Source organism: Arvicola amphibius, chromosome 1 (assembly GCF_903992535.2).
Source record: "Arvicola amphibius chromosome 1, mArvAmp1.2, whole genome shotgun sequence".
Classification (NCBI taxonomy): Eukaryota; Metazoa; Chordata; class Mammalia; order Rodentia; family Cricetidae; genus Arvicola; species Arvicola amphibius.
This window is the reverse complement of record NC_052047.1, coordinates 55,762,214-55,786,196: the sequence shown is the minus strand read 5'-3', so window position 1 is coordinate 55,786,196 and position 23,983 is coordinate 55,762,214. Positions and strand designations below refer to the sequence as shown.

Below are 23,983 nucleotides of genomic sequence, written 5' to 3'. Positions count from 1 at the left end.
TTAATAAAACTAATAAAGCAATTTCTCTAAATGTTGAACTTTGTGTTTTGTAGTTGTAAATGTGCCTGAAATGGTTGCTCTCGGGGCAATTTTAAGACAAAATAGGGTAAAAACTAGCTACAATCACCATGTTATGTCTCCAATAAGATGCCTATGTCCTATTTATTCCTACCTTTGAATAATCTTACTTTTAACTCGTTCCTAGTAGTGCAGTTCCTTCCCTGTTCCGCTCTCACAGAGCCATTGCTATTACATTGGAATTATTAGTTTGTATGATATACATCTTTATCAGTCCTGCTAGCCTTTCCGGCAGGTCAGAGATCACACCTGTTTGTGTGCTCAGTGCCTACCCCACTCTATAACATAACAACCTGTGGACAGCTTACAAAACAGACTTGGAATTTCAACTCAGGCAGACTGTGATTTCTCTCTGTCTTCTGCTGAGGTGTTTCTTGAGAGGAACTTACAGTTAGCTAAATTCAAGCAAAAGCAGGGCTTTAGTGAACAAGAACACACTTCCTATCATGTGGCATGTTCCGGTCCCACTCAGCTGCTCTGAAATTTTCACAGTTTCGTATTCGAACATAAACTGGGGTCGTTCACAAAAGCCTGCAATATTTAACAAAGAAAAATATCAGGATACAAACTTAAATGTGATCTCTGCATGGCTCAAGGGTGGTTAGGTAGTATAGTTACTCTTCAGCTTCGTCTTAGGATGGTTTACTTAGCATCATGGACACAGAGGAGGTCAGTGAAAAGCATACTGGAATTTTAGACTCTAATTACTTCCTGGACTAGCAAAACAGGCAATGATACTCTCTTGCAGGAAGCTGTCAGGCATATGATCGTGAAAGAGAGCAATCAATTCCCTGAGTGTATGTGTTGTCAAATTACTTTAACCATGTAAAGATGTGTTAGGTTTGTTTATGCCGTGGAATATTACTTTAACTGTGTAAAAAGTGTATTACATTTGTTTATGCTGCACTTGTTGAAAGATGTAAGGATGTGTGTTTAATTACGTAAAGATGTGTTGCATTTGTTTCACCTTGCCTTAGTCAGCATCTGATTGGTCTAACTAAATGATCAATAGCTAGGCAGGAGAGGGATAGGTGGGGTTGGCAGGCAGAGAAAATAAGTAGGAGGAATCTAGACTCCAGAGAAGAAATAAGAGAAGGAGGAGGAGGAGGAAGAGGAGGAGGAGGAGGAGGAGGAGGAGGAGGAGAAGGAGGAGGACAGAGAAGAAGAAGAAGAAGAAGAAGAAGAAAGAAGAAGAAAAAGAAGAAGAAGAAGAAGAAGAAGAAGAAGAAGAAGAAGAAGAAGAAGAAGAAGAAGAAGAAGAAGAAGAAGAAGAAGAAGAAGAAGAGAACTGCCCAGGGTCAGAAGCTAGGTTGCTGCCAGACAGATACCCATGGGAACATCAGGAAAGTAAGATTTACAGAAAGAATGAAAGGTTTAAAAAGAAACAGGTTAAGTTATAAGAGCCAATGAGAAAAGAGCTAAGCTAAGGCAGAGCATTGGAAACATAATTAATTAATTGTTAATAATAAGTCTCTATGTCCATGATTTGGGAGTTGGAGGGTGGCCCAAAAGAAAAGGCCTGGTAAATGTATGGTGTTCCTAAGACATATGGTTTATTGAGGGGGTAATGACAGGGGGTTGTGGATGTTGTTGTTATGATCTTTTCAATATAGAGATAGGATTATCAGGACATAATTCCACGGTGGACCAAGGAGCATCTCTGTGATTATAACCCAAGCACAACAAACAATACTAGAGTAACATTTGACCCGGCACCCTAACCTTCAGGCTAAATGCTTAGGAAGGTCAGGTCAGTTTCTCCCTTCCAACTTTATTTATGGTGCAGAGCTCCTGTTGTCTAGAAACAAGTGAATGTCTGTCATAACAATCAGGAGGTTCACCTTGCCTTTCCCATAACTCATTATGGGGTAGAGTCATTTTGGATTGAGACTCCTATGGCAGATGTAAAAGTAGAAAAATACTCCAAAAATACATACCAAAGCCAGGAATGCTTTGCACCAGGATTCCACAGTCAAGGAATCTCCAGAAAACACATAGTGTCCGTTTTCTCCCTATGCCTCATTCAGACTTCACCACAGAGACGGTGACGGCAGTCAGAGATCTGACTTGCTTAAATCTATCTAATCTATCTATTTTATGATTTTTACACTATATAAAAGATTCAGCCACTACCTCATATTGCATGTTAGCTTGATTTATAACAGATAGAGGGCAAAAAACCTCACCAAACCCCAAAGATCAGTCCTAAATATGGGGACAGTTGTACCTCTAATTTGGAAAGCACTTTACATTTATTGAAAGCACTCTTCTGTCCGTTATCTCATATGATCATTAGTGTGGAATTTGTAAGATATAAGAGGATGGAGCATGCCTCCATCTATTGTTAGGGGCACTCTGTAACTGGTGTGATGTGGGAAGTCCTTCTGTATATGTGCTGCTTTTATTGGTTGATGAATAAAGCTGTTTTGACCAATGGCTTGGCAGAGTAAAGCCAGGTGGTAAATCTGAACAGAGATATAGAAAGAGTAGGCAGAGTCAAGGAAATGCCGTGTTTTTGATGGAAGAGACAAATGCTGGAACTTTACTGGTAGGCCCCAGTCTTCTGGTGATACACAAACTAATAGAAACGGCTACTTTAAGATGTAAGAGTTAGCTAAAAGTATGCATGAGTCATTGGTCAAACAGTGTGGTAATTAATGTAGTTTCTGTGTAATTATTCAGATCTGGGCAGCCGGGAAATGAACAAGCAGTCTCCTTTTACATTTATGATGCTCTCGATGAGAAACCATGAATGGGAAGAGGCTCATGCCCCATTTCCTTCAATGGTCTTCCAGTTCATCTATTACTGAAGTCATTGTTTAATGAATAGTCTGAGGCTTTCCATTAATGACACAAGAATACATTGTCTGAGGACCTTCACTGATTACACTAATTAAAGGTAAGAGTTTTAAATAAAATGATACAAAAACCAGAAATTTCTATGATAAATTTCTTTCCTTCCAAAAGATGTCCACTATTCTATGGAAATTCAGGGTTATGAATGAGTTAATAAATGAGTGAGTGAAAGAATGAACGAACAAACACACAAAACAATGAATCAGAAAGTAAAAAAAAAAATGAACATTGAATGGAAACCTTATTTGATCCTAACTTAATTTGCTTCAAATCTATGAACACTTAATGATCTCCCCAGTTGAAAAGGATAACTCAATAAAATTACATTAGAGACCAGAGAACCAAAAAACACTTAATGTAACTCATGCTGTCCAGTGCTACTGACACAATGACGTCTGTGTGATTCTGCAATAGAGATGCCACAGATACAAGATGCATTCCTGCCATTAACCATCCAGGGTAGCTCTGAGCAACTGAGTCCTTTCTTCAAAGATGAAGTTTTAAATGTAATCAAAGGCATTCATTGGTTCCCTGTAAAGGAGATACAGAACCACACATTCCCAACCACGTTACTGGCATTCAATTTAAAAAATAAAATAAAAAAGAAAAACCCAGAACTTTATTCCCTCTAATTGGGACCTGAATATCACAACTACTGATGGGCAGGTGTCATAATTGTAGTAGTTTGGGAGTTTCTTATTTATATCTTAAACTTGTAGTGAGGGGCTGCGGGCCAGCTTCCTGCCGCCCTGCTCCTGATCGCCGGCTAGCTTATGCCCCGAAATAATAACACACAAATTGTATTCTTTTAAACACTGCCTGGCCCATTATTTCTAGCCTCTTATTGTCTAATTCTCACATCTCTTGCTTTAACCCATATCTAATAATCTGTGTAGCACCATGAAGTGGTGCCTTACCATTTAGTTTCTAGCATACGTCCATCTTGGGCTGGAGCTTCATCGCGTCTGGCTTCTCTCTCAGGAGAGGCACGGCAGTCTGCCTAACTTAAGAGAGGCATGGCATCTGACTGATCCTTCTACCTCACTTCCTCTTCCTGTTCTGTCTACTCCACCCACCTAAGGGGCGGTCTATCAAATGGGCCAGGCAGTTTCTTTATTAGCCAATGGGAGCCCTCCATCATTTCCCCTTTTTCTGTTTAAACAAAAAAGAAAGGCTTTAACTTTAACATAGTAAAATTACATATAACAAAACAGTTATTAAGTAAGAATTACAGTTACAATATTTATATCTACTTTATCTTTTATCATAACAAAGGAAAACAACTATAATTATCTATCTATTCTTCTTCAGCTCCATCAAAGACTCCAGAAGGACACAATATTACCTAAGTAAATAAGAAATATGCAATTTCCAAACTCTAGAAATCACAGAGACATTGTGCTACCTGGACAGTCACCGAAAGTTCTTTTGTACTGTCGGGGCATCCATCTTCGGCCTACAGGCCCATAAATATCCAGCAGACATTTCTATGCAGCAGGAAATTTCGAAGGCAGTTCAGTCACTATCTGCTGTGTCCTTCAGAATGTCTCGCAGACTCTTTCTTGAATCAGGAACCCCAAAAGATCATCTCACATTTAGTCCTCTCTCTGTGGGTTCTTCGTGTCCAGTTTATGCCAACAGTCCAGGCAAGAGCAGTTTCTTGCCCAAGTGGCTATTAAACTCCATAAGGATCCTTTTCGATGCCCATCTTCCTCTTGAAGTAGATTGGTGCTGCCAGGAGCTGACGTGTCTCATTGTCATGAAAAGCCTTAAGTTATTAAAACATTTAAGTGGAATATTCTGTAGTCTTTGAAAGATATTAGGAATGCCTATCTAACTGAAATATATCTCTCTATATCTAGAAAATCTAACTAACATGACTACAAGTTTGACTATTATTGATAACTATCCATTAACAACCTATATACATTACATTTTTAAATGAACTACACAATCACAATACATTAATCAGTATCAGAAAAACATATACATATAACAAAATTAACCTTAAATTTAAATCACTAAAGCCAAATCCATATCAATGCAAATTACTCATCTCCATATTATATCCCCCTTTAAATGTAAAAGAACACTTATAAACAATATTTGGGAACATGGGCGCAGTTATTTCTCTCCAAACTGCTTCCTGCTGAATGGGGACGCTGTTAATCAGATCTTGCATAATGTAACCTGTGTGCCAGGTTCATCTTAGTCATCAGTTGGGTGAAGTAATTTTCTGAAGTTGTTCACAGCAACCTTTCAGGAGGGCGTGGTCTATCATACCACATTGGGATAGAAGCAATCCGCAGGGTTTCATTTTCTGTAAAAACAAAAGAAGAATCTCTTTTCCAAAGTATCATATCCTTAGATCCAAATTCTGAAGTCAAGGTATTTTCAAAATATCTATGTTGTATTAGTTCAGCAGCATTTATAAACAAATATCTTTTAGCAGCTGTTGCTCCTTCCTCAGCATTCAAACAATCCAAAGAGAGCATAATAGTATACAGTATCAAGGTTCTCTGTATATTTTCCATCTTTGTGCAGCTTTGTTTTAACCTCTATTTCGTTTATTTTTATTTTTACTTTTTGAGACAGGTTCTCTGTATATCTTTGTCCTGGAATAACTCTATAGACCAGGCTGTCCTTGAACTCTCAGAGATCTACTTGCCTCTGCCTCCCCAGTGTTGGGATTAAAGGTGTGCTCTACAACACCTTGAACTCACAGAGATCTGTCTGTCTCTGCCTCCCAGGCACTGGGATTAAAGGTGTGTGCTACCACACCTCGAAGTCACAGAGGTCAATTTACCTTTGCCTCTCAAGTGTTGGGATTAAAGGTGTGTACTACCACACCTAACTACTTTCTTTCTTCCTTTTTTACCCTAAGAACTTTAACCTTTAGTATGCATATATTTTTAACACACTATAAATCATTTAGAGGTTTTCTTTGTTTTTGAATCTCTCTTTACTGTATATCTCTCTTTTTCTGACCACACGAGTCTTTAATTTACCAAGCAATATAGGTAGGATTAAAGCCGTGGCTTTGACAGCTAGATCCAGCCCATTCCTTAGCTTTCCAGCCTCATGGCAGAGGTACCGGTTGTAGCCATGTTTATCACCACAACTCTGTGGCGGTTCAAGGTCCCTGCCAGCAAGCAAGCTGCAGCATTCTTCTCAAAGACCAACCACATTCAAATGCTCTGTACGTAGTCGGACCGCCTGCCCGAAAGAGTCAGAGTTTGCCCTGGCAGTACGGACCAGAATGCCAGCATTTTAAATGGCCCCGCTTTTTTCCTGCTACGGCTAAAAACCGAAAAGCATGCATTCAGCTCTTCATCAACACCGTTTAAGTGTTTCGTGTCAGGACCTCTTAAAAGAGCTCCAGGGTTTTGCAGCTAAAGCTGAGTCAGGAAGTCTCTCTCAGATGAGAGTGTTTTCTTGCCTCTTGCAAACAGAGCCAGACAGCTTTCTCAAGCTTTCTGTGGATTCAGTTATCCATGTTGGGCGCCATTCTGTAGTGAGGGGCTGCGGGCCAGCTTCCTGCCGCCCTGCTCCTGATCGCCGGCTAGCTTATGCCCCGAAATAATAACACACAAATTGTATTCTTTCCTAAACACTGCCTGGCCCATTATTTCTAGCCTCTTATTGTCTAATTCTCACATCTCTTGCTTTAACCCATATCTAATAATCTGTGTAGCACCATGAAGTGGTGCCTTACCATTTAGTTTCTAGCATACGTCCATCTTGGGCTGGAGCTTCATCGCGTCTGGCATCTCTCTCAGGAGAGGCACGGCAGTCTGCCTAACTTAAGAGAGGCGTGGCATCTGACTGAGCCATCTACCTCACTTCCTTCTTCCTGTTCTGTCTACTCCACCCACCTAAGGGCCGGTCTATCAGATGGGCCAGGCAATTTCTTTATTAATTATCCAATGAAATCATCAGATAGAAGACACACCTACATCATAAACTTCCAGTCATAGCATTTTTTTCTTCTCTCAATTGGCCACCACCTGGCTTGGAAGACAGGCCTGATTCTCAAGCTAACCAAAGCCAGACATCCTTCTGCTCTGTGCCAAGTGGAGGAATGAATAGTGAAAACCCACCTTTATTTTAATTCCAAATGTCCATCATGCTGCAGGATTAAGACATCCACTTATGTAGACACTCATTAAGTCATGAAGTCATGTTCCCTTGTTCATCAAGGCAGGAATTGAACTAACCACATATGCATTTCATAATATTATCTGATGTGGCCATGATTAACATCTTGGTTGCAAATGAAAAAAAAAATACTGAAATTAAATACATTCAGTCAGTCACAAAATAATATTATATGAACTGGGACCATGACATTGATGTATTGGGGAAGAAGACAAATATTGAGGAAATGAAATTGCTTTATTAAGGACCAAATCCTCAAGACCAACTGTTATGTGTCTCTTGAGGAAGCTCAGGAACTATGGTCACTGGGCACATGAAACTGTATTCTTCCAGGTTTCAGGAGGACACTGTGGAAATACTTGCCATAGAAAAGACACATGCACAGAGTCTGGCCTTGAATGGCCCTCACCCAGTAAGCTACAGAGCCTACTACTTCACGGATCTTTAAAGCATGGCCCACCCCTGCCACAGAAATTACTACATGTGGTGTCCAAATACCTTATGCATGTTATCAAGGAGGGATTTTCCCAGAAATATACTTTTAATCATATAGTATTCTATGAGAGAGAAAGGGGGCATGAAGAGGAGAGGAGAGAGACAGAGAGAAACAGTAAGGAAATGGTTTTAGAATTCCTGTACTACAGCCATAATACATGTAAGGGTTGCTAAGGGGAAACAGTAAGTAGCAGTGAGGAGAGAGAGCAAGGTTACTTGGACTGAGAGAATTTTGATAGCTTAGGGGAACATGTCTGAATACATAACACATAAAAACACATTTCAAGACAAGCCTCAAGAACTTAGTCAATACTGTGAATACATCAGAGCTTTTAGAAAAAAATAGATGGGGGTTAAAAAAAAGTAGGGTGTGTGGTGATTGCTTCACAGAGGGACCAATTTGCAATTCTTCAGGATACCTAATGAGAACTGGGGAGTACGGAGAATAACGGTAGCAGTGGCAGTGGCATGCCTAAATTGTTTTATATTATTCATTCATTTTATTTTAATTTATTTGAGAAGTAAAATTTCCACCAAACAGCTAAAGATTAGTGTTTGGTTGTGACCTTGAAGGTGGGTAGTTCTTCCACAAACCTTCATTTTTTAGACCAGATGTGAAATCAGGATAGGATAAGTTCTGTAAAATGGGCAATGACTGGAAACCTCAGTTGAAAACTAAAATTACACAGACTAGTTAAAGGAACAACCAAAAGTTTACCCAAAATGCCCTGGGTTTTGACCTAGAGGGAGTATTAGGCTCATTGGTTTTCGGTCTACTAGCAATGGCTAAGGCTCATGAAACATTTTCACAGGGCTTGAAACGCTGCTAAGAACCTTTGATGTTTCATCTCACTAAACTTCCACTTAGTTACTGATGCTTCCCAAATGACTTCTTCCAAACCATGAAGCTGGGTTGAGCTCAGGGATCAATCTAAAAGTTCCTTTTTCTATGAAGAAGGCCAACAGGATGGCATTTCTCATTTATTTCACTCTTCCCCAACTTTAACCAGGTTAATTAAATGCTCTGGACTCACTACCTCCGCAGTACAGAGCAGCACGTATGTTTAATCAGCCGACTTTCTGCTTTCCTCTTCCGGATCTTGCTGTCAGCACCGGAAGTGGGAGTGACGCTACAGGGCAGATGGATGCAGGAAGGAGCAGAATCCCACTGCGGCTGCATTCTGCCGGGAACTGCACAGCGAAGAGATCTTGAGGATCCCACCTACTGAGGGAGCCTCAGCACCAAGGTCTACACACTTGGCAAGTCCCTATCTTGAGTAAAAGCATTATAATTATTTGTGATCCTTATATCTGTTATCAAAAATTAGCATATTGATGAAGTCATTTCTTTTCCATTAATTATGGGACAATGTAGGGACAGGATGAGTGTGCGTGTATGAGAGACAGAGACAGAGAGACAGAGGAGAAAATAGATAGTGGACTGGCCAAGTGACTTTGTAATTAGCAGACAGAAGCTCAGAAATGCTGCCGCCCTCCCTTACCCTTTTACCCGCCACCTCTCACCTTGTTACCCGCTCATCTCACCAACACCCCACCCCTTCCAAGATGGATTTCCATGTAATCTTTCTTCACAAAATCGAAAGGATTCTTGGGGATGGGATAGAGGATGGAGCTTAGGTGGGAAAGTGTCTGAAGCCTCAGATTTGATCTTCAGCACCACATGAGATAGATTTGGTAGTACAGACATGGAATCCCAGAACCCAGGAGACAGATGCAGTCACCCACAACTTCCGAGGGAGTGCAAAGCCAGCCTAGAGTCTGTGCGATGATGTCACAAAACAAAACTGTGCCATCCAAAGCACAATCACTTGCCAGAGTTGTTATACTGCCGGGTTTTTCTTTTCTATTAGAGTGGATCCCAGTACATCCTAGAGCATTTGAAAACGACAGCAGAGCACTGGCTAAGGATCAAGTTCACCCGGCACTGAAAAGTCAAAAGAGCTGGATCCAGAGTGGAATGGTCACCCATTCCACTTGATGAGCTAAACATTTCCCTAAATGTCTATTCACTTGTTCACTCACTCAAAATATTACTACACACCGACTACAGCATGCGCATTCTTGCCGCAATCTGAGAACTCAGCTCTCAGCAAAACATCCACCTGGAGTTAGTATTAGAATAGAGGGAGCAGACAAAATGTAAATAAGTAGACACACATTCGGGGCCTGGGATAGCTCATGGATAGGATATTCATAACTGCTAGGGTCCTCTAGTGACACAGATGAGGATGAGAATAAGCTATTCTAGGAAAGATTATAAATCACCTAGAGATATTTCTTACTGCTTAGCATGGATAATTGGGGAAATTTTCCTACAAATAAAAAAAATCTATGAGGTAAGTCTTATTTTCCTATCAGAAATGCAAAGAATTCTGTTCTCTGCCAGTCATCGAAGGGAAAAAACCTCAGCTTTGAGCTCAGAGACAGACAGCCATCTTCCCAGTCTGGCATATCGTGCCTGCATCCACAAGGGGCTAAGACGGCAGTGCTCGGGAGCACCACATAAACAGCATGTCAGATGTTCTAGGCAAGTTTCATCTTCTCTGTATCCCAGTCCTGGGCTGTCAATCAGCTGTCACCGCTCCGCACATCAGCCGGGTGCGTACATCACCAGGCTGTCAGCGAGTCTGCTGATGAGACTCGGCTCCAGCCCGTCAATCATCCTTGTTTCTCTTCTCCACTCGGGAAATATTTTGGCTCAGAGAAACAAAGAAACCTGGGCAATGATGGTTCACAGTCAAGCATTTCCTCCTGTGCATGGACACAGACTTTTCAGGAGCACAGATTTTGCCTCACCTGGTGTGATGTCTGGGAACAGGGTCCACAGAGGGAAGAGCAAGAATCTGTTTCATCGGTGCAGGCTTAACACTACAATTCTAGTTAATTCTCTGAGCGGGCCCTTAAGGATTCTGGCAATGTCCAGGAACGTAAAATAGTGATAACTTGAAATTATCTGAGCTCTACCTCAGAAAACAAACAAATAACTGAATGAATAAACAGGTCAGCTCAGAGGGCGGTGCCTGCTTGGGTAGAAATCAGTCACCATTGACTGGGCAGCAGGAGAAGGAAGAGCTGCTGCTCGGCTGAGCTCATTCAGTTTCCCACAGCGTCTGCAGCAATGCTCTAGGGCCTGTGGTGGCTTGGGGCACTCACAGGGGGACAGGCAGCAGTGCTATGAAGTGGGAAGACCAGTGCTGTCATCAAACACTTTGACCATTGGCTGGCATACCAATCCTCTCACTAAAATGAGTCCACAACACCAAACATCCTAAATAGAAACCCCTAGAACAAGTTACCATGGGATAACAAACCCTTGATGGAAGACTCCCCTTTGCTGACCCACAAAGTCACTACACGTATATGTTAGCATGATACGTTATCACACAATAGATCCAGATAGTACTAGATTCTCCAAAGCATCCATATATTAAAAACGAAGATGCATTGTTCCCTAGTGACTTTTGAACTTATTCAGCCAGTATCAGTATTCTGAACCATGTTTATCACGAGCCTATCACCTGTCAATTGTTCTGAACAGACTGCTTCATGCTGTGTAAATCCCATCATCATCATCATCATCATCATCATCATCGTCATCATCGTCATCGTCATCTGGGTTTGTGACATGAGACCACTTTCCCCCTGACAGGTCCTTTCCTGTGAGTAAGGCTGATTCTGAAAGCACATCTCTCTCTGATCTGAGTGGATATTAATCGCTTTTGTGTTGATGTATCTACGGCTCCTAGTCTGATAGTACAACCAGCAAACCTGATGACTGACAAGTTGGCTGAACCTAATCAGGACAGATCAGCTGTTACCCAAGGTGCCACCGGCTGTAATTTTGGGATCTTTACAGAGTTATCACTCGCCAGAAAGACAAGGAACTATAATTCTGTCAACACTAATCCCAAACTGTATGTTCAAAGCAGCTGTGGCTTCCCCTGTGCTCGAGAAAAGATAACACTTGTCAAATAAATACTTAAGATCGCAGATAAGCAGGAATTAGAGGATGGGGCTGGTCCTGTGATGGTGAGGGATTTTTTTTTTTTTTTAAAGGAAACTCACAAGCAGAAGCATGAACCCTAAGGGATAAAAGGGAGTTGCAGATAGGACACATGCCAAACCCTTATCCTTCTGCTGCCCACTTACTGGGCAATTTGGTGGATCTCTGTCTCACTCTCTACACCAGCAAATGACCAAACAGTCTAAGCCTCAGATGAAAATGTCACAGCGGTGAATTGGGCTGCTACTCAGTAGCAGTGCTTTGCAGAGAAGCAGGCACATTGTCGGGGCAGAGGTGTTATTGTCAAGCTGTCTGATCAGGGTGTCGTCCTCAGACCCCCGTGGTTCCCGTACAGTCACAAAAATAAGGAGATATTAAGAAAATAAACTTTTTCCTTACTGTATCGCTTTGGTCCGTCTTCCAAACAAAATGAAAGAGTTAATGTGGCATCATCTTCGAAAAATTCAGTGGCAAAGGCATCCCACCAGAGGTTGTCACTGTCCTGCAAAGAGACAGGTTGGTCATTTACTTAACAAGCAAAGGCAAAAAGCTTCAAATACCGCAAAGAGGGCAGGATAAAAGGGGCTGGGGATAACCAATGAAACAAACCACCACCAACAACAACTGTGGCTCTCTACATGTACATCTTAGCACATGCGGGGGGGGGGGGGGGGTTGAGGGTTCTGAGGGGGGATGGGTAGTGTGTGGTCACTTTTCAAATGAATTGCTTCAAATGTGGATCAGATTCCAGTTCACTAGACAAACTAACACCAAATCAGACAACTAAAAGTAACTCTTGAAGACATATACAGCAAATCAAACAACTAAAATTAACTCTTGAGGACATATTTGGAGAGATTTTTTTAAGTGCTTTGAAATGCAATTGCTGTGTATTTATTTATGAAGGGGTGGTTATTTGATATGAGTACATTCAAAATTGTAGCTTTAGAACTTTTGGGGGGTGTTTCCTTTTTGTTGTCTGCTGTCTTGAGTCCATTTTTATCTATAGAAAACCCAATATCACAACCAGGCCAACAATTGTCATTTTTCTGTTTTAATGATTTGATCAAACAAGGACTTTCACAGTTTACTTTTTATAAAGTGACATCGTTGTAACAGACAGTCATTGCATCAGTCTCTCTCTCTCTCACACACACACACACACACACACACACACATACACACACACACATACACACACACACACACACACACACACACCAATGCAGAAGCAACTGTCTTATGCCTGTGGATTTTCTTGAAGAATTTTAGTGTGTGTGTGGGGGGGGGGGGGGTCCAGACATTCTATATACCAGGTTGGCCTCAGACTCACAGAGATTCACCTACCTCTGCCTCCTGAATGTTGGAATTAAAGGCGCAAAGGCATGCACCACCACACCTGGTAAAGTTTATTTTTAATTTTCTATGACTTATTTATCTTTATTTGTATTGGTATGAAGGTGTCAGATCTCCTGGAACTGGATTTTCAGACAGTTGTGAGCTTCCATGTGGGTGCTCGGAATTGAACCCGGGTCCTCTGGAAGAGCAGTCAGTGCTCTTAACCGCTGAGCCATTTCTCCAGCCCCTAAAGTTTTTTTTTAAGGGAATAACTCTCTTGTTATTAAAATAATTGTGAAGAATAGAAAAATCTAGGAATGCAGGATCTCCACATCAGTCTGTCTTTTCTTGAGTGATCCCCTTGTTCATCTAGAAAACCCTTTAGGAAGGATGTATGTAGCTGAGGGACATTCAAATTGCTCATTCCCAAGAGATGAAGGGACCCACAGCAGAGGTTGAGGTGAGTCCAGGTTAGCATTCAATTTACCCCCAAATTCTTAAGCAAATGTTTTCTCCAGAGACTGTCTGCTTTGGTGCCAGACTGGAGGGAAGATGGCTTCCAGCTGCCTGTCAGATGAGTGGGGCATCAGGAGGGTCCTCCAAGGCTGGAGCCCTGGCAGAAACTCTGCAACTGCCCTGCTGACCATTAAGCTGCCTGCTTATGACAACTTTAAGTTGTCATCACTGGAAGGCCTCAGGAATGAGCCTTCATTCCTTCCAAGAACAATTAAAAAGCCTGGGGAGATTGATGTCGCCCTCTCCTGCAGAACGGAAGAAGTTCAGACAAATGAATTTCTCTGTCTCCTTTCTCTGAATTCCACTCAATAGCCACATTAAGGCCGATGCCTTCCTTCAGAAAACACAACAGTAAATACAAAATCACTCCCACCCTGGTCTTCTTTCTAAAATATTATATTACTAATTTGCTATGTTCAGTACCATAGAATATGCATCCGAGTAAGGAATGATTTCTGTTCTCATAGTCCACTATCTGAGCATCAAATGAGCAACGTAAAGACATCCTTGACTGTTTCTGAGACCCCCATAATTCAAGATATAAACTGTGGAAGTTTCTAGAGCATTTAGAAAAGCTCATGAGTTTGGAAGTGGAGAAATCAGTTTGGAAAATAAACCGCATTTGGAATGCTGAACTCAGTAGTTTATCTGACTTTAAATAACCAATAAATAAATAAGTAAGAAGGGCTGGAGAGATGGCTCAGAGGTTAAGAGCACTGGCTGCTCTTCCAGAGGTCCTGAGTTCAATTCCCAGCAACCACATGGTGGCTCACAACCATCTGTACTGAGATCTGGTGCCTTCCTCTGGCGTGCGGGCATACATCGAGGCAGAATGTTGTATACTAAATAAATAAATCTTTAAAATAAATAAATAAATAAATAAATAAATAAGAAAATAAATAAATAAATAAATAAATAAATAAATAAATAAAAATTTAAGGAAATCACCCCTTAATAGCATTCAACACCCACCAAAAGCGATTCTGCTTTTTATGTGTTTTTTCAGTGGAATCCACAAATCTCTTGTTTTTCTTTACTTCTGCTTTGCTCCTCAACACACAGATCAGCTTCTTGCCACCCGGAGCTTTGATTCTGTCTTGTGTCCTCCAGACCTCAGAATGGTGTCAGGTGCATGGTATTCTCAACAGAAATGATTCCATGAATAAATGTAGCTACTTGTACTTTTTTCTGAGCTTTATAACAACAGAAACTAAACCTTCAGTGGGAAATGTAACTTACCAGGTAACCTCACTCATCAAAAGGTATTAAGGGGACTTAGAACATGGGATATCTGGCTTTCTATTCTCTCTGCTCTGGTGCAGCCCTTTGCCACGCCTCCCTAGCTGTCCTCCTTAGGGATGGGGGAAATGAGGTACTAGGAAGAGAGAGGGAGAAACAGCAGGACCACTCTGTTTCAGGCCCACTTGTTTCTCAAGATCTCTGCTTTGTAGTACTGATTTGCTGCCAGAACTCATGCCCAGGTTTGCTAGATACTATGTCACTGGTGGAATTTCCTCCTGTGGACAAGAACATCTTTGGACATGCCTATGTCGGAGGCTTCCTAGCTATTAGAACCCAGATGGTTAAACTACTTCTTTGAAAACTGCAAATAACCTCAAGACCCGAGTGGAAACTAGAAAACCACCTTTTTGCCTTGCTCATTAGCTGGGCGTCCATATACTGGATCGGGTCTCCACACCCATCCTCCTACAATCTCACTCTTGGTCTCTGAGACATCCACTGCAGAAAGGATCAGTACGAGACAAATCTAAGAAGGAGCCCAGGCTGACACGAGATTGTTGGGAGAAAAAGGATACGCTCGGGCTGGAATAAGCTTGAGGACTGTTTGTGCATAGCCTTACATTTTCTCAAAAAAGCTTCCATGAGAGTGAGCAGAAGTTACAGCAGGCATGTGACCCAAGAAGAGATGTCACCTCATCCCAACTGACTGCAGAAGAACAGGTTTGCAAAGAGCAAGGCCGTGGCAGTTGCATGGAGCAACTGGTATAGCTACACATCTTCAAAGAACACCCCACCAATGAAGATGGACTTTGAGTGCAGATTGCCAAGCACATACAAGACTGGCCTTTTTTTGCTGGCTGAGTTAATAAAGCTTCTTATTGTACCCGTACCTTATCTTAATCCAACTTGGGAAAATTCCTAGACAAAGCCATCTAGAGAGCCTTGCTGATTGTCGATTTATTGTTTCTTGGCTGATTTTCAATAGTCATAACAACTCTTTGCTATGATTACAGCCAACAAGATGGCCAAGTGGGTAAAGGTGATTGACATGGAGTTCTGACAACCTACATTCAATCCGGGAACCCACAGTGGAAGGGGAGAACTGACTCCTTTCCCACGTATGCCAGAGCATGATCACTCCTGTTTCAGTCAGGCACGTCTCTCTCTCTCTCTCTCTCTCTCTCTCTCTCTCACACACACACACACACACATGCATGCATATGCACACACACATGTACACACATGCATGCATGTGCACACACATGTACCCCCACGCATTCACACATGCACACACGCACATGCACTTGCTCCCTCATGCACTCACACACTTATAATAACAATCATTTTTAAATTAAAATTTTCTGGGCCATATTTTAAGTTAGAAAAGCACAAATGTACAAAACTTTTAGATTAATCTTTAATTATAAGGGAACAAATGTTAATGTAGGGAAGGAAAAGATCCTGAGACAAAAACAAAAAAATAATATTAACTATTGAACATTAAACAGTCCCATCTCAGCTGCATGTAAAGGAAGCTGCCTGTGGAAAGCCCACACATCTAGACCTGTGGGTTAAGAGCAAGACCAATAACCCAGTATTTCTAAGTGTTTTACATGCAATAAACCACCTTGTATCCATAACTGCCCTAATTGCCTTCAACAAGTGGAGCTCACAACCTTATGGGAATTTATGTCCTTAACCTCCAAGTTACCCTAACTTGAATATATAAAATCTGTCTCTTAATGGCTTAATGACCTACGCCAAGGCAACTGACTCCTTTGCATGTTTGTTGCTTTGGTAAGGGACTACTAACCCTGGTGCTCTGTGAGGACTGAGAAGAAAGCTGCACGCAGTGAATGCTTGATACGTTCTGTTCTGAGTCTTCATTGTGATTTCATTTGACGCTTACATCACTTGTAAAAAAGGAATCTGAATTCCAAAAACTGGAAGCTATTCAGTGAAACTAAACAACAAGACAGTGGTTAGAAAGTTTATATACACTCTGTCTAATTCTATCCAAATTTTGCTGAAATGGTGATTTTTCTTTTCCACCTTGAAACAGATCACAGGAGTTGGAGCTAGCAGGCAGCTGTCATGCACTCAATGATGTTTCTCATAAAGATGTTCCTTCCTCTAGCTTTTTACAGGTTTGGGTCTCTTTTGACCACACACACACACACACACACACACACACACACACGTGCGCACATGCACACATGGTTTCTCGTTACCAACCTCCTCCTCTGCTGCCTGCTACAGCTTCTGGGATGAGGTGGCAATCTTGTAGAATAAATCTATGTAAGAAAGAGGCTAGGCCTTCCTAAAAATGACTAACTACAGCCCAGAGACAACTGCGGAAGCACATTAGAATGCTCTGCAGAATATCTAAGAATCCAAACTGGTAGAAACTTGGCTCTTAGCCACGAGGTTACATCAGGAGTCATGTGTTATGGTGTTGTTGTTGTGATCTGGGAGATCAGGCAAGCACCAGATCTTCTCCTCTGCTGTCCCCTGGACTGGGGAAGCTTGCCCACTTAGCCCCATTGACAAACACAGAAAACTACTGCTGACTTGCAGCATGTACATGCGCAGTCCTGGCTGTGGCAAAGGAGGGCCACTGGGCATTGCTACCTTCTTCATCTGTGGCCAGATTCCTTCCTTAGAAATGAGTGACCAAGAGGGAATCAGGAGGACAGACAGATCCTGACCACAGCTAAGGAGTTTCTTCCTGGAGTACTGTAGGAGTCTGAGGATTCTGAGTGCAGAAGCAGAGAGATGGAGGCAATGTTTGTGTCAAGGTTTTGAGCCACATGGCTACCCTTTCCTCTCTGCTACCAGTCAGGACCACAGACATGCAGACTGGAAGTTTGCACTGAGGTAGAAGCTTCCAAACCTGGCTCTCATCGGCACTGCCGTTCTGAAGTTAGCGTTCAGGAAGGATTCTTTGCAGCACGTGAACACATTACTGACCATATTTAAATGAGCCAGCCTCTTTTTACTTCAAAGGACAGAGTGCAGCATAGAGGGTGGTGGGACTCTGAGGCCCATTATCCAGCAGTGACACTATTCAAATAATAACTTAGTTCCGTTTTTTAGTGACTTTAAAAAATAAATAAGAAATAAACGCCCAGGATCTCCATATCATACAGTATATTTCTCTCCTCTCCCTGGAAGCAATTGTCTCCTAATGATCATATGACTCTTGCAAGCCCAACTCTAATTTAAGTGCACACTTGATCACATTTACATGCAATCCTATTGTTTCCAAAGTTTTATTTAAATGCTGAAATACATTATTCTTCTTTAAACATGAAGCTTTATTCTCTTTTTTTATTATTGATTAAATTTAATTATTGTGTGCCCTGTGTGAGGGAAAGGGATCACTCCTGCTGCCATATCCCAGGTGTTGATGGCGGAGTACGGCCTGTGGGAGTCAGTTCTCTCCTTCCACGACGTAGGATTCAGGGACTGAGCTCAGGTCATCAGGCTCGGCAGCAGAGCTTTTATCTGATGAGCCATCTTGTTAGTGCCATAACTTTCATTGTTTTCTTGGTTTATTTTGCTCCGCTGGTGATTGTACCTGGGATTTTGCGCATGCTTTGTCCAGTGCTGTCACTGAGCTACATGCCCAGTCTTCAACCGTCTGGAGACTTTATAGCCTGGCGGCCCTTTTTTTTCTTTATATGAGCCACACACTAATGCATAAAATGAACGTATTCAACATTATTAAAACATTTCTCTACTAATGATGCCAAATGTCTTGCCATCCCGACTGGCAATGCTGCAGGGAGAACCTCCATCACATCCCTTTCTGAAGGTGTGTGGGAATTTCTCGGGGACAGATACCTGAGGTGGCCTGAGTGTAGAGAACATGCTGGGCTATTCTTTGGTCCTTTGATTAGGAAGACCTTGGACTTCTTTATTAAAGTTTTCTCGCCTGATGGATAAATACACAGGTAGAGATGAGACAAAGAGTAGCTTTAAGTGATGGGTTTCCAAGTGGGATCAATAGCAAGAGCCACGGAATTACAAAGCGGAGGCTGGCTCTGCCAGGAGGAGGAGCATCTCTGCCTGTGTGTGTAAGAAGAAGAGGCACTAGTGGAACTGAAGAATGAATGATAACATAAGAAAAGTTTGTCGTTTCAGAGAAAAAGGGTGTGTTAGGAGCTCTGTTACCCAAAAGGGAGATGCTCCTTGACACTGTCATAGGAAAGAAATCACAGATTCTTCCAGGTCCTGTGCAGTGACCAGAGACGAGGAGCCCTGAGCTTCCAGCACCCCAACACACATGCAGATCTAGCTGGGCACCTGTCACAGGGCTTCTGTTTGGGGGACCTGTATTTCCCATCCAGGCTGCTGGTGGATAGCAGCAGGGAAAAACCAGATCCCTTCCCCAACTCTACAAACTACAATGGCAAACAGCAACTTCCAGGTAAATAAACAAAGTTAGCTAGGGCTGAACACTGGCAAGGGCTCTGTTGCTGACAATCCTCATATATTTTAATTAGGTAAAAATACCATCGAAGCGCATCTATCCTAAATAATCCCCATATGCATTTCAGGGATTAAAATCCTTATTCCTTTTGTCTCACTCACAGGTGAGCCCAAGTCCCACCGGCAGCCAAGTCATACATCGGTACGGGAGGCATACTCCTGCCAAACAGCAGAAAAGGTCCTTAATTATATATATTTTTTAAAACATCCACAGACACATTTGCTCCCATCCCAGATTTTCTCCCATCCCCACTCTGTCCCTCTCCACCAAAAACATGATCCTGGTACTGGGGATGCCCCCCGGCATCTTTAACTTAGGCACTGACAGGTTACGGGGGATTTTTGCCAGAGTAATTATTTTTCAATTCAACAATAATGAGAAATTACCATGGCAACCACTCATCACGTGGTACGCATATACCCCCTCCAAAGAACGAAACACACTTAAAGCGTCTACTCCTTAAAAAATGTGTGCGTGGTTTAATTAAACTAAAACAGGTCGAAGTAAAGAGTGCTGTGAAGGGGTGGGAAAGCGGGGGGTGAGCAGGGTGTTGACTGGCTTTAGTATCCTGTGCTCTGGACTGGAAGAATAGCTCATGACACCCTGTCCTGTGCATATATACATTGGCAGCACTATGCTAATCTTACCTTCATTTCAGTCACTTGCATTTACACAAGTCAGCTAACCTCGCAGAAAAACTGAAGACAGCCAACGGGGTTACACTTGCATTTCTAAATGTCTTTGATGGTCTTCTTCTTACGCTGAGCTTGGGGACAGAAAGCTCCCCCGAAATTGCCTCCTGTCTTTTCATGACCTTCAGGAGGTACATGAGATCTATTCTCCTGGACTGCAAGTCTTTATCTTTCCCTTTTAGCTTTGGATTTATTTTTTAGGGCAGTGTCTCGCTGTGTGGCTGAAGCTCCTAGGTAGCCCAACTTGGCCTCAAGGTTGTAGTACCCTTTCTGCATCAGACTCCCAAGCCATTGGGATTATAGGTTAGGAATCGCCATGCTGGGCAAATCGTTCTGCTATCTTAATCTCTGGCCAGCTTTCCTCCAAATTTGGGGATTTTAAAATAAATTGTGTTTATTCAGAACATGTTAATAGTAGCGGTCAGCAATTAACTCTGTCAGCCACTGTTTGAGCTCTCCCCCAACACAGCTTCTTAAGCCTCAGAGCAGACCCTTACACCAAGTCTCCTTACTGAGCCCATTTCCCAGATGAGGAAACCAAGATCCAGAAGTTCCACACTGGTGCGCAGTTGCACAGCTACTGGCTTCAAAGAAAGAACTCAAAGATAGGGTAATCCTGTGCCTATATTTGAACTCATCGCTATATGGTAACATACCTTGATCCAAACATCCCCCAAACAGCCTCATTCGCTTAAACATCCAGTTAATACTGTATGTCCTGAATGTGGGGTACTTCCTGATCTGGAACAGGCAACCCAAAGCAAGGATTTCCATGGCCCCCACAGAGTTTGTGGAGACACAGAAACAAAATTAGAGATGTTAGGCCATTTTCCCTTGCTAGCTCCTAACCGCAGAAGCACGTCATAGATACAAGCAGAAATTTGAAGGCTCTTCTCCTCTTCTTTTTTTCTCCTCTTCCTTCCATTCTTTGTTTTCTTTTTGTCTTTGTGATATTTTATGGGAAACAAAACCTTCCACAGTTTGTTTTTCTTCTCAAATTATCAACTCTGATTTCATTCATTCTCAGCTAAACTGTATTTTGCTTGCTGGTAAACGCTTGCTATCAGCTTAGCAGACATTCTAAAACTGCATGTTGCCATGACAGTGAACCGTCCCTGTCGATAGAGAATTGTAGAGTTTCACTCACAGTTCAAGGCTTTCCTGGGAGAAAGGGGTTGCTATCTATATTCAACTCAGTGCAAGTAGATGCTTCTGTGGGAGAGAGGTAGAGTAAAACCAGAGATCCCTGTCTCTGAAACACATACATCTCCAACAAAAGACGGATCTGTGTCTTTTCCCCTGAAAATACCTGAGAAAATCATGTATTTCTTTCTCCAGCTTTGTTTTACTAAATCACAATTAATTAAGAATATTCTAATAACAAATGTTCCATTGGATCATCAAAAACAGTAGTGTGCGTGTTTGTGTATGTGTGTGTATGTGTGTGTGTGTTTATTCTCCAAAACTGAGCTCTTTGCTACCAGACTTATTACAGTTAGAAGCAAGTAAGAATTTTTTTCTGTCTACATTTGAGTTCCTGTCAATTTCTTACCATTTCTACTTGCCTCTAGTGTGCTTTAGAAACAGAAAGGACATGTGGCAGATTGGTAATCAACAATAACTCAGTTGCTTCTGTTCATTCCATGTGGCATTCCAGGCCTCACAGTGTCCCTCTTTGGTTGGTATCTTTATTATCACAATTTCATGGAAAAACTTTCATCTCCAGGATATTTAGAAATGGACCCAGCCCCTAAGAAGCATATCGACTAACAAAAACCCCAATACCAGGCATAAGAAACCCCTTTCAAGCTGGGCGATGGTGGCGCACGCCTTTAATCCCAGCACTCGGGAGGCAGAGGCAGGCGGATCTCTGTGAGTTCGAGACCAGCCTGGTCTACAGAGCTAGTTCCAGGACAGGCTCCAAAGCCACAGAGAAACTCTGTCTCGAAAAACAAAAAAAAAAACAAAACAAAAAAAAAAAAAAACCAAAAAAAAAAAAAAAAAACAAAAACAACAACAAAAAAAAAGAAACCCCTTTCAAGTAAATAGTAAGGGCAGTTCCAGAGATTCCCAAAGCAGTCTAGGCTATGCTGTTGCCCTTGGTGGCCTCTCAGAGGTTGAAGGTAAGTCTCCATTGCTGGCACTGTGAATGTCATACACAAGCTCTCGAGGAACCAAGCTCTATCTGACCTGAAAACCTCCCTGCCGGGGACTAGCTTTCACGGTATGGAAAGATGCTCTGCAAATGTCCAACGGAGGAAGCCAACAATAGACCTACCCTATGTGATAAGTGATGCCTACAACCTGTAATGACAGCAGCATGGCAGGGCACGCTAACCCTAAGGAGCAACAGGGGGACTCACATCTTGTCAATAATTAACAACTCCCTAGTTGGAACTAGGCACACCCAAAAGGAAGAAAAATTTGCCAGAAACTTGGCAAATTACTGGAGGTTAGTGAGGGCATGGATCTTAGAGGAGAACCTATTACGGTCACTCTAGTAAGCTAGCACAATACCTAACTGCAATTAAAATATTTATCCCTACACACACAGATAAGTATAGCTCTCACCCCTTCAAGAACCTTCTCTTTGCAACAGATGGAAACCATTACAAGAAACCACAGCTAGTCAAATGCAAAGATAAGTAATTGTGGAGAGCCCAGCTCCAATGGATACATCTACAACACAACTCCTGCACCTAACACACACACACACACACACACACACACACACACACACAAAACCACGAGCCAGAGGGCCAGGAAATATGCTATGGGATTGTGTCTCCTAGAAAGGGTTAGAAAGCATCTCCCTAAGATACCTCAACAATATAGTTGCCTAAACAGCACGAGGACAATACCAATGGACTTGCTAAAATGGTAAAGAGAAATCACAAGGGCCTCATCAATAGACAAAGAAATGCTGGCAACTAAGAAATGCTAAGACTAGAGAAATAGACTTTCCCAAGAATAAGCCCCTAATTAGTTATCTAAAGCCAAGGGTTCAGTCCTAAAATATAAATACAAGTAACAGTAAATGAACAGGGCAAGCAAAGTGTGTGTGTGTGTGTGTGTGTGTGTGTGTGTGTGTGTCTGTCTGTCTGTCTGTCTTTGTCTGCATATAAAAATAACAGAAAAAGAAATCATCGTTTTGAAATGGAGCAAGGGTTTGATAAATGAGAGGAATTAGAGGGAGGAAGGGGGAGAAAGGAAAGTATATAATTATATCTTTTTTTTGGTTCTTTGAGACAGGGTTTCTCTGCAGCTTTAGAGCCTGTCCTGGAGCTTGCTCTTGTCGACCAAGCTGGTCTTGAACTCACAGAGATCCGCCTGCCTCTGCCTCCCAAGTGCTGGGATTAAAGGTGTGTGCCACCACCACCCGGCAGTATATAATTATATCTTAATTAGAAAAAAAATAAAGAAAAAAGTCTCAAGGTCCCCGGCTAAGTAAGTGACAACATGCGGGACTGTCTTAGGGTTTCTGTTGCGGTAACAAAACACCATGACCATAAAGCAAGTTGGGGAGGACAGGGTTTATTCAGATTACACTTCCACATTGCTCTTTACCATGGAAGGAAGTCAGGACAGGAAGAGCAGGAAGAGATCAGGATCTTGGAGGCAGGAGTTGATGCAGAGATCATGGAGGGGTACTACTTATTGGCTTGCTTCCCATGGCTTGTTTAACTCACCTTCTTGTAGAACCTGGCATCACCTGCCCAGGGAAAGCACCACCCACCATGGGCTGGACCGTCCTCCACTGATCACGAATTGAGAAAATGACATACAGCTGGATCTCATGGAGGCGTTTCCTCAATTGAGGCTCCTTCCTCACTGATGTCTCTAGCTTGTGTCAAGCTGACACAGAAAACCAGCCAGTACAGGGACTTTCTGGGCTCTTCCTGTGTAATTCATTTTCTTATTTTATACTCAAGCATGGAGGGAGAGATGCAATTTAGCTTATCAAAAATTGTTCACAGGAGCCCCTATGTGAATCTGCCCTGCAAATGATGCAGTGACGTGTGACTCCAGGTGCACAGGACTCCTGGGTGACAATTCTTCCAGGAGCACATGGCATCCCACCCCGCTGGA

At 42.2% G+C, this 23,983-nt stretch overlaps 1 protein-coding gene across 11 annotated transcripts in view; it reads right to left on the bottom strand.

Moving 5' to 3' along the window:
• Ldb2 (LIM domain binding 2) overlaps positions 1 to 23,983 on the bottom strand; it is a 355,063-nt gene that overhangs the window by 203,968 nt on the left and 127,112 nt on the right. For all 11 annotated transcript variants that reach the window (XM_038312663.1, XM_038312681.1, XM_038312672.1 and 8 more), the window contains exon 2: positions 12,011 to 12,113. In XM_038312663.1, the coding sequence (XP_038168591.1) occupies positions 12,011 to 12,113 (103 nt within the window). The remainder of the gene's footprint in view (positions 1 to 12,010; positions 12,114 to 23,983) is intronic.